The sequence below is a fragment of the Alligator sinensis genome, unplaced genomic scaffold (assembly GCF_000455745.1).
Source record: "Alligator sinensis unplaced genomic scaffold, ASM45574v1 scaffold58_2, whole genome shotgun sequence".
Lineage (NCBI taxonomy): Eukaryota > Metazoa > Chordata > Crocodylia > Alligatoridae > Alligator > Alligator sinensis.
The window spans coordinates 715,517-727,204 of record NW_005842405.1 but is presented as its reverse complement, the minus strand read 5'-3'; the positions used below and the strand labels follow the sequence as shown (position 1 = coordinate 727,204).

Genomic DNA, 11,688 nt, shown 5'->3' with positions numbered 1-11,688 from the left:
CCCCGCTCTGAGTCCCAAGGGGCCCTTTGTTTCTTACCTTCTTGTTTCTTACCTGTGTCGTAGTGCTGGCCTCCCCATGGCTTTCAGGTTCCCAATGCTCTCTTTCTTCAGGCTAGGCTGTCCTTGTGGGTGCCACATGGTTTGGTGGTCCACAGCTTCGCCGGCCCTCATCTGGAAATGAAGCTATGTACCTACCTTGGACCATCCCTGACAGCACCACAGTAAACATGAGAGACAAGGAACCAAAGAACAAATCTAATGCATGGTCAGGGCTGCTGTAAGATGCTTACATTTCATTACTCTTGGGAATTGGCACACATGGAACTCGCAAATGGGTGAGGTATGGTTCATAGCAGTGTTTGTGGGTGCAGCACCAAGGTGTAAAATCTGTTTGAAAGTTAAGAACACATTTAACATTTTTAAAACAATAAAAGTGTTGCTATGTCATGTGTCTTGGAACAACCTCATAGTTCATGTTGTTCTTAAATTAGAGTTAAAGAACATGAATAATTTTAATTGTGTTAAAATTGTATATCCAATTTTAACACAAGTAGTCAGTTGGTATTAAATTTCCCATGCAGCTAACTTTTTCTTTGAATTTTTTATAAAATTCTTGTTTATGTTACTTTCATACATTTTATTAGTAAGCTTTTTAAACCCAGGCTTTGACAAAAGGTTTTTTCTTGTCATTTCTACTTTTATTTTTTGATCAATTATTTTTTAGAAGCAATACCAAACCCCCTATAGCTTGCTAGACAAATTGGGGAACAAGCAGAGAAGATTAATTTGGATTCATTTTTAACAGTTAGTAAAATAGTAACAGTTTTTGCCATGCACACAGGGTCTATGTTTGATTGGGCCTGGGTGTACATAAGCTTACTTGGGGGAGAAGTACCCAGGCATAGATCTAAAACTACACTTGCTAGTCATGCTATTCAGTGGACCAGGGTTTATGTGAAGATACTGACACAAGTACAGGTTTACAAAAAATCTCCTTTTAATAGCTATTTTTCTGTCTCTACCCATGCCCCCATTCTTAAGTAGGCATTAAATACCATAGAAAATGAATACATGAAAAAAAAATGATTTTTGAAGCAGCCAAACTTGCTGCACATATTACAAACCTACAAAAGTAAGAAAATTAAAGGTAAGCCACCTAACAGTGTATACCATTGCACCTGTCACCCAGCTATCAAGGACTTGAAGCTGGAGAAAACAGCCACAACTGCTTTGTGCTACATACAAGGCCCCACAACTTTGATTCTGTCATACTAGAGATCTGAGACATCATTCCCCCTAACTGGCATTCTTCATGCACCTGTCTGTGAAAGTACCAAGTCCCAATACAACCAAGTATTCTACCAACCATCCACATATCCCTTTACTTGATTTTTAAAAACTTGACACTGGGAGATCTACAGAAGAAGAATATTCTATAGTTATTTTCAGTTTAGTTTTAATACCCTAAGAAAATACACATACATGTTGTATGTTAAGATTATAAAAATCAAGCACTGAAAAGTTAGGATCTGCCAAAAACTGTATTGACTATGGAACCTTTACAGTACATGTTCATATGTTAACACAATTGGGATCTGATCCCAAAATCATACCATGCCACATGGGACGCCAGGATTGAAGACAAATTCCCTGATCCTGTGGTCCACAGGCACAAGGATCTGGCTCTATGTGATTTTTAAAGGTGTTGGCACATGGGGACCCCAGAGTCGGGGAATGGCTCCCTGATCCAAAGGTCCCTGTGACTGGGATGAGTCAAGTGCTTTGCATGTTGTGCGGAGCCCCACAGTTCACCCCAACCTAGCATGGTGCTTGCCTTGCTTTACAGCTCCTGTGGGGGTCTGAGGAGCAAGTCTTGTTCTGCTGCCGAGTTCCAGTGAGCTGTGGGGCTCCTCATGACTTGGCACCCTGGCTCAGCTGGTGGGCTCCCCTCCACTCTGCTCCCTGAAAACAACAGGGTGCAGCTTCATGCAGGGGCTGTCAGTCATACAGGGCTGCACCATGAGGCTGTCAGCCTGCTAACGGGAAAGCTGTCAAGCAAGCCCCACCATGCAACTGGCATCAGGCTGCATGGCAGGGCTACCCTGCCATATGTGTTCAATTTAAAGTGTGATGGAAACCACCCACAAAAATGTTACACATTTTGTAGAGTTTGGGGGGAGGGGGTTGTGGCCTGTTTCCTGTTTTGTCACGTTATTGATTCCCTGAATGTGCGACTAGCTACTATTTATGGTGCAATTCACAGGTTAATTTCATCTCAAGTGTAATGTTTGTCAGGGGCCTTATTTATACATTATGTACATACGCATTTTATTACAAGCTATGTGATCACATACTATTTGTTCAAGAGAAGGCGGACCTAATTCAGGACTCTGAATGGGCTGTGAATGAAAGAGAGGATTTTAGGAAGGCAAAAGAATGTTTTGTGTTTAAGGCACAGGGATAAAACCCAGAAACCTGAGTTTCATTAGATCATCTATGACGCTGATTCAGGAAAATGTTTAAGTGTATACATAGTCTAGTAAGACAACAGGATACTGTTTTCCTTAATAGAGGCCATAATGTCTACCTGTACACTGTAAAGACATTACATGTATAAAAGGTGCATATCTATCTTGCCTTCTACCTGTAAGATAATTATAGTAATGCTGCACAGGCCACATTTAATTTGAGTATTCTTCAGCTACTGAGTTCTTTACTTTGCAAGTTTTAACGATTTCTAATAAAAAATGGTATACTTATAGTATTGCTATCTGAATTTTAGCTGCCTAATATTTTAATTTCCAATTTTTTCTGCAAGGTCTAATACTGCCATTGTTTTCAGTAGATCCTTGAAACTTAGAGGGAAAAGGTAGGAAGCCAGAGAATTGCCTCTTCTCTTCTCCGTTAAATTCTATTCAGGTTTAGTCGAAAGAGTTTTGCAAAATCACCTTTTTCCTGTGCAAAAGAATGAGATGAAAAGAGTAATATGTGATTATGTAGTTGAAGACTGTAACGTAATGCCTACACACAGGGGAGTACAATTAAGGCTGGACAGAATCCTAAATTCTGGCATTTCCTAACTTTTGAGTGCTTAAATTAGCAGTTCAAATATAATTCTTCTAACATACTGCTTTCTTTATTTTAGTTATACAACTGTATTGGCATCTGACATACTAGTACAGTAAGATATGGCTTTTAGAGAGTTATTGCTAAGAACCATTAGTTACTATGTTTTATACACTCACAGAAATGTGTTTACATCATACTTGAAAAAAACCAAAGGCAAAATATGTAAAGCAACAGACCACAGTAGACTCTGACCTGTCAGTTGTCATACAGTACTGTACAAAATTGCTTCTTTCCAAACAGTAACTGAGATATTAAAACACAAAATAAGTTTAAGCACACCAATCATATACACAGAGCTGAGGAAATTAAATATTAAGATTAGCAAACAATATTTTATGACAGTTTATAAATCATAGTTCTTATTAATGAATTTTAGCCAACATGGAGTTTGTCTTAAGTTTTCATTTCTTTGCTCAATGGGTCTCAGTTTTAGGATTATTTTAACTTTTGTTTGTGTGTACACAAAATAGTTCTTTTTTTTTGTTTCCTTTTCTATCTCACAATCAAGATATTCATTTTTATGTATGTTCAGGCATTTCCTCGTGATAAAATAAGACCAGTTTGTTCATTGAAACTGGTCATCTAGAGGCCAGCTTGGGAACATATTGATAAACGGTGAATTTGTAGCAATTCCTGCTTCCATAATGAGGTTAAATGAAATGTGAACTGTGGCAAAGTTTATGCAACACAGCATCTAAAATTCACTTGACTAGCATGTCAGTTTTTTTCTTTGTTTTTGTGCAATCTTGTTGCTGAGCAATGATCTATGCTGATTCAAAGTTCTTTTAAAATTCCATTTCATATAGTGTTTTGTATTTAAAATAGTAGAAATGTTAAGTTGCCAAAATGTTGGTTTTCTGGGGTTTTTAAATAAACTAGAGAGCTTCAGTTATAAGCAGAAATATTGTTTTAGATTAAAAATAGATGTGAATTAAATTGATCTGGTGAATAAAATATAAATGATTGATATAATTGATTTTAATGAATAAATTTATAAATAGCAAATTTCATTAGCTCCTGATTCTTCCTATTTGCTTTTATTGGCTATTTCACCCTACATTCCTCTCCTACTGTGTACTAGAAAATAGGAGGAGTAAGTCTAGCAGAATCATGCCATAAAGAATCTAATTTCATGTGAAATCTTGTGCTAGGGACTATACTAATATAAAAAAGGCCTTCTAAAGTACTCTTCTCAAATACTCTAAACGGTTTTGTAGATGAGGTTCGGTGCTTGTTTTTTCTCTTGGAAAGCCTGATCTAATTGTGCAGTGAGATCTCTGTGGGGAAAAGTACTATGTATTTGTCAGTGCAGAAAGTGCACTTAAATAAAACATTTTAATGGAAAATTGTTTGCACTAACTGGTCTTTATAAGATGAGGGTTAAATTTTATTTGTGGATTTTCTCTGAATTGAATTTTAATTTTCAGATTCAAAATATTGTACTAAAGTGTACTAGTAGTACAGTTCCATAAATCATTTTGAAAACATGTAATCCACCTCAGTTGTTCTTTTTTTAATTTAGTTTCTTTGTAGAAACAGGTTAAGATTTAGTTAAAGACAAAGAATTGTTAATTTATGTGACTAGTGATTGTGTTTTGAAAATATCCCTTTAGTGGAAAAGCTAAAGTATATTTTAAAACATGTAAAAATGTTTAAGCCCTATATCTTGACTTTTTTTTCCAGATCTGGTTTGCTTTTGTTAATGGCTTTTCTGGACAAATTCTATTTGAGAGATGGTGTATAGGTCTTTACAACGTGGTGAGTTTTTTGTATGTCTTTAATTCCTGTTTTAACCATTTACGTTAAAGTTCGGTTTTATTTTTAATAACTTAGCTCTCCAGTTCAGTGATTTATTTATTTATTTATTTATTAGATGTTTACAGCTATGCCTCCACTGACTCTTGGAATATTTGAAAGATCCTGCCAAAAAGAAAATATGCTAAAATATCCTGAGTTATATAAGACTTCTCAAAATGCTCTGGACTTTAACACAAAGGTAGAAGTTACTTTAATTGAAATTAAAGCAATCTTTAATAATTGTAAGCTGTGATGATCTATTTTATTTCTGTCATGTATTCAGGTAAAGTTAAAAATGAAGAGTTGCTCTTTTAGTATTCCCATCTGTCTCCGATGACTGGAAATGATTGTTTGTGTGAAAGCACAAATCATATTTATCCAGTTTGGAGACTCTGGAAAATACTATTTAAAAATAAACTGTTTTGTCTGTTGGTAATAAAGCTGTCTCCTGGAGGCAGAAGTGATTTGTCCTTTTGGTCTTCAGGCCTTCTGTACTTGCACTGTTGTGTGGAAATGGATTACTGACCCCTGTGGAGAAGTAGAGCAAAGGACAATAAGAGCTGTCATTAAATTTGTAGGGGAGGAGCCTTACACCATTCTTCATTAATTTTGAGCTGTGGAAAAAAAAATACTCATTTTTGTTTTATCAAGGAAAATAAATTGTGTATTAACTGAGGTCTACGGCTAATGTTGGTAGGAATTGGGAGATAACTGTATTGCAGAGTTCAGTTTTGAAAAGAATGCAGAAATGCAACTAAAAGTTGGATTTGGTTTTAGAATCCATACAGCTTGTTTTTTGATTTTATGTAAATAGAAAAATCATAAAAATAAAGGAAAAGCAAACTGAAATCCTAGAAACTGCAATTTTTTTTAAGTTTGCCACATTCGTACTTATCAAGTAAATACTGACTTTGTATTTTGTGTTTTAGGGAATAGCATGAAATTATAGATAGATATAGATGTATATGCATATATTTTATGCACGTATTAATGGGCAGTACAATTTTGTTATGCTGATTTAATTTTAAAAAATATTTATTTGGAAAGCTTCAAATAATGTAATTAAAAATTGAGTAATCATAATTAAAGTTATTGCTACCTAAATTCTCAATTTATGGTCACAACTTAGAAACATCTCAATATGATGATCAGTAATAGATTTTGTGTGATAATGTAATAGGGCTGGATTCTCACCTGGTCAGTAGGAATTAAGTCAATAATTTATACGAAGTTAAACTCACTGAGAAGTTGACCCATTCTATATAATATGTAAGTTCTACACTGTCTTTGCTCAGACAAATGGGTACAAATTTCTCTTTAGGCACTCCTTTTTTGCCTGAGAGCAAAGCTGAAAATTGCTGGTCAGGAATATTGGTAAAATACAGTTTATTGTATAATGGTAACTACTTTTAAAATGTGTAGGATTTTAATTTTGGTATTGAGATCCATGAAAAATCTGCTTTTAGTGCTGCACAAGAGAGTAGTGCTGTCCATTCCTAACAGAGTAACATGTATGTATCAGAATTATATATATTGGTACTTTTACTCTGCTTCAGCATACCATAGTAAAAGATTTTTATATTTTCTTGTGTATATGTATATATAAATATATTTATGGTAGTTCATAATATTTAAAACATACTAACTAAATAGGCCAAAGCAAAGTATCCTGCTGAGTACTATTGTTGAAAAATGATATGCTACCAGACTTTATAGTTAACTGATCCAAAAGATTTTAAATCGGGTCAGTTACATCCATATGTGCTTCAAAAAATGAAATGTGTAGTTTTTAAGTGGATAAGTGTTTCCATTTAAAAATTATTAACCTTTAGTGTTCAGAGTTGTGCCAAAGCTTTCACTAACTTTAGTGGAAATATTGTGTGGCTCTGTCCATGAAAGTCTTTGAAAAGTTATAAGGAAATGTCTACAAAATGCCTAACTATATAAGCATTTGGAATCATTGCACTGGCTGATGATGCAAAGGCTTGTTATGGTAAAAAGGGTCAGAGGTTATGAGGCCATGTTAGAGGTTAAAGCATGCAACAATAAGTAGTGGTCAGGAAAATGGAAAAGTAGAACTAATTTTTCTTGCACCCACCTGTGCTTTCTGTCAAATAAAAACTTGTGGTAGTGACATAGTGAGGGGGAGAGACAGAGGTTAATGAGTAACACAAGTTCAAATGTGCAAAGTATTGGAGCGTAAATTGGATCATACAACCCGGTGTAGTAAGCTAACAAAGAACTTAGAGACGCAGTGGAAAATGCTGTAAGGCAGGCAACTTAATTTCTATTGTTTGAACTGCCTTAAAAGTATTAATACGTGTCAGCTTTGTACAATAAAGCTTATGTCTGTAAAAGGCATTTCTAATAATAAAACATGACTGCTGTCCTGAAGGATGCAAGTGTTCAAAATTAATTTTTCTCTATAGTTTAAGTTTTTCGTACCTGTATATATTATATACTATAAACCTCACTGATGGTCTATTTATATTTAAAGTTAATGTACATAACTATTTTAATAAGTACGTCTTTTGTAAATGGCGATGCATTTGTTAGTAAAATTTATAGCAGTTTAATGTAAATGTAATATTGTTCAGTAACGTATTTCCTATAAAATAGGAAAATTTTTGTGACATGCTACCTTAAATATAGTGATATATATGATAAAAACCAAGAAAAAAAATTAGAGATTAGTTAAAATGATTCTAAGAAATACAGAGTCTAGGTATATAAAAATGTTATGTTTCGTGTAAAATGTGCATAATAGGGACATTATGTGAGAAAAGTAAAAGAAAATCTAAACCCTAAATTTTCCATTGTGATAAAAATATTGTTTTTTATATATCTTTTAAAATTGTCTGATAACTTAAAATTAAAAGTGAGAAATAATAAGCACCTTTTTCAAAACATAAATAAGTGACCCATGAAAAGCTGAGGCAGAAAGTGCCTGTCAGTTATATTAGTTCACAGAGGTGGCCTGGCAGAAACACATTTTGTGAATCTAGCTCAAAGATAAAAAAGAAAGGTCAAGGTTCAGAGAGCTAGTTTATCGCAAATGGTTCTCATGGATTTTTGTTTTCCCTTAGGTTTTCTGGCTTCATTGTTTAAACGGCCTCTTCCATTCATTTATTCTGTTTTGGTTTCCACTAAAAGCCCTCCAAGATGGTAAGTAAGTAAAAGGCACACAAACACTGAATTTTTTTTTTTTTTTTTTTTTTTTTTTTTTTACTTTTCTTGAAAAATAATATCCCAGAATGACTGTCATAAGTACTAACAGGATTATATTTTTTCCTGAACAATCTACTACCAGTGGATGGATTGTGCAGGTCCCCAGTCTCCCACAACTTTTGGAAAGTATATTTCAGGGCTTTCTATATCAGTTGCATGGGCTGTTGCTGGCAGGAAAAATACTAGTGAATTTTTCAGAAGATCCTATGTTTCTTGGACAATCTCACTCATGTGGGGTTGGGGGGAAAATTAAAATAACACTTTAGTGGAACCTGCCATTTTGTTAAGGCTTAATCCATTTTTCCAGGGAAATATTGACTCTAAAACCTTTTGCTAATTTCATAAAATCATTGGGTTGGAAAGGCCCTCGGGTCATATTGTCCAATCCTCTGAACAGATGCAGGATTTGCTGCTCCTAAACTAGTCTAGGTAGATGCCTATTCAGCCTCTTATTGAAAACCTATAATGAAGGAGATTCCCCAACTTCATTTGGCAGCTAGTTACTTTGTCCTGCAGTTTGTACAATTAAACAGGTTTTTTTTCCTGAGTTTTCATCTAAATCTGACTTGCTGCCCTTTGTGCCAAGGAAAATCTGTTTCACCATTTTCTTTACAGTAATCTTTCAAATATTGGAGATCATCTATCACAACCCACCTTAAACTTCTTTTCTCTAAATTAAACATATCTAGTCATTCAATTTTTCCTCCATTTGATTCCAGTCTGGTCTCCAGGTTTGTTTGTTTTCTTCTGATGCTACCTTTATTGTGGTTTCTTTCCTAGGCTTTTACATCTGACCAAACATTGAATTGGACCAGGGTGTCAAACTCACCTGGGGTCTCATGCTGGATCTAGACTGCAAGGCTCCTTGTGGTTCAGATCCAGCTGGAATGAGAGGGCTGCCACAGAGGTTATTGCAGCAGCAAGAGGTTTAGCACCAACAGGTCTGAAGGAGTGTACCCAGGAGTGGCCAATGCTAAGCTTGTTAACAATGACAATGCCCAGTGGGGCCAGAGGGCCCCAGATTCTGTGACAGACTTTGTTCCCCAACTTCTGGCACCCACTTGCAGCCCAGTGACCCAGTTGGAATTTAGCCTCTGGGCTGTATGTATGACACTCCAGACTTAGACCTTACCACCACTGTGACGTAGAGCAGTATCATTCACATTTTAAAAGGGGAAGGCTGAGGTACATATTGTTTTTTTTTTTATGTTGCAGAACCTGGGATAGAAACATTTTCTACTACTATACACCCTTCATGATTATTTAACCTATCTTAATCCCCTTCAGCCTTCTCCTTTCCAAACTAAAAAGTTCTAGTCTTTTTCATTTCTCCTAATATGGCAACTGCCCTAGGCCCCTGATCATCTTGCTTGAATCTAAAACATGCTGATTTGCAAAAATATAAAGATCATGATGTTGTCCTGAATATTTTCTGAACTGACACATATCCAAGGGGTGGACCTATCCATGATTATTACTGCATAATTTAACCCAGATTTTACTCTAGCAAATTTACTATGTGATAATGAAAAGATGCAAGACCAGTTCTCCCAACTGCCTTTAGAAAGCTAACTGCCTTTAGAAAGCCCTATTGTAACAGCTGCCCAATGTGTGGTATAGGAGATAATTTGCATTGAGCAAACTGCCGTCCCAGAATTAAATTGACCAGGGAAGTAGATGCAGAATGTGTTCAGCATAGTAACTTTCCTATGGATACAGCATCTTATTCAAGGGTAACTTTAGTTTTAAATAATTTACTATTTAATAGGGCTATGCATCTTGTCTGCTTATTTTTATTTATAAAGTCAATTTACTGAATAATACACAAGGGGTTGTCTCTTCAAACCCTAAGGCTGTCAATGAAAGCTGCCTGATTTGGGCCTATATGATCAGTACATACTATGTTGTTTTTCACACACTTTGAAGAAAGTTGTTTTGGAAAAAAATAAAATGAAAAGTATATATTAATTTCTTAGGTATTTTGCATTAATTGACTTCTTTGGAAAGCTCTTTGGAAAGCACAAGTCAGCAGCAACCGAAGATTCTATATAGCTGAAGTACTAACAATTGGTGGTGTGACCAGTGGGTGACACTTCCCCACTGATCATCACTACTTAAGGTAAAAACTCTTTACTGGTCACCTGAGGAGTTGTTCCTTGCTTGGTGTTGGGAGCAAAAGATTTTGAATTACCTGAAGTGAGAGTCCTGTTAGATTATATCTTTTCAAAACCTAAATTATGAATACATTTACTGTGCCTTTTTTTTTAAACTTATCATTCTGTTTTGCTGCAGGTACTGTTTTTGGCAATGGTAAAACATCAGACTACCTACTTTTGGGAAACATTGTTTACACTGTAAGTCTTGCTACGCTTGTCTGGGATTCTATCGCATCATTTTTTCCTAATCTGTTTCTCTTAATTTTTCCATCTTTCATTCTACCCACACAATATAGATAATGTTATATTTACTGATTAGAAGTAATTGTATACTACGCATGTATATTATTCATACTTCTGATTTCTCATTTTTCTATATGAAAGAGTTGATACAAAGTTGTGTCTTGCAAATAAAGTGAAGAAACGAGATTATTCTCAGGGCACCATCTGCAGCCATCATTTTAAAGTTGAATTAGGTTCTGTCAGTTTTCTAGGCATGTTCAAAGTAGGCCTTAGCAACTGGATTGTAATAGAGCATAGACAGGAGCAAGGTGTTCAAGTAATGTAACTGAATTGCTTCCCACATGCTCAGAAGCACAAGTATAGGCATGTAGGTAATTTAACAGTCCAAAACAGAGGCTCTATCTTGGGTCTCTTGAATCACACAACTGAATCACCTGAAATGGAGGCATCAAAATTCCACCTAAGTTTCATTGAGGTGCATATGGGACCAAACCAGAGATGGTTTGCCACCCTCAGATAACATACAGGGAGTTGTCAAATATGCTTAATGGGATATATAATTCTTCTGATTAAAGGATGTTCATCGTTGAGCCATCTGAGTTTTATAGCAGTTCAGATCTTAGACATACCTGCACTTACATACTTGGCCAACACACTACCGCTAAAAACAGACCACCAGTTTATTCCAGGTTGTGATTATCCCTGTTCTGACTTGCATCAGAACAAGATGGGACAATCTTACACATGCAGCTTGATGGCAGTTAATTTGAATTAGCTGCTGTTGTCCCAGGGAAAAAATGTTATCTTGATACTTCACAGATACTTAAACTGAGACAATGGGCTTGTATGCGTGTAGGATCCCAGGATAAAAGGTTTTGTCCAAGGAGAAACCTATGTATATTTTAGTTTATGTATAAAATAGGGAAGTGGTTCTTAACCTTTTTGGACTCAAAGCCCCCCTCAGTCCTGATTTGGTGACCCCTCTCACTCCCAACCTATAGCCCCCTGGCCCCGCTGGTGTGCCTCACTACTGATCTGCAGCCCTCTGGCCCTGCCGGTGCCCTGCATTCCTGACTCAGTGGGAGGGGAGGAGTATATGGGATGGGGGCATGACCTGGCTGCTGCCACTCCCAAT

The 11,688-nt window shown here is 35.9% G+C and overlaps 1 protein-coding gene across 1 annotated transcript in view; it reads left to right on the top strand.

Moving 5' to 3' along the window:
• ATP8A1 (ATPase phospholipid transporting 8A1) overlaps window positions 1-11,688 on the top strand; it is a 188,923-nt gene that overhangs the window by 138,920 nt on the left and 38,315 nt on the right. The window contains exons 28-31 of the mRNA XM_006029939.3: window positions 4,813-4,887; window positions 5,003-5,125; window positions 8,013-8,091; window positions 10,447-10,508. Coding sequence (XP_006030001.1) covers window positions 4,813-4,887; window positions 5,003-5,125; window positions 8,013-8,091; window positions 10,447-10,508 — 339 coding nt within the window. The remainder of the gene's footprint in view (window positions 1-4,812; window positions 4,888-5,002; window positions 5,126-8,012; window positions 8,092-10,446; window positions 10,509-11,688) is intronic.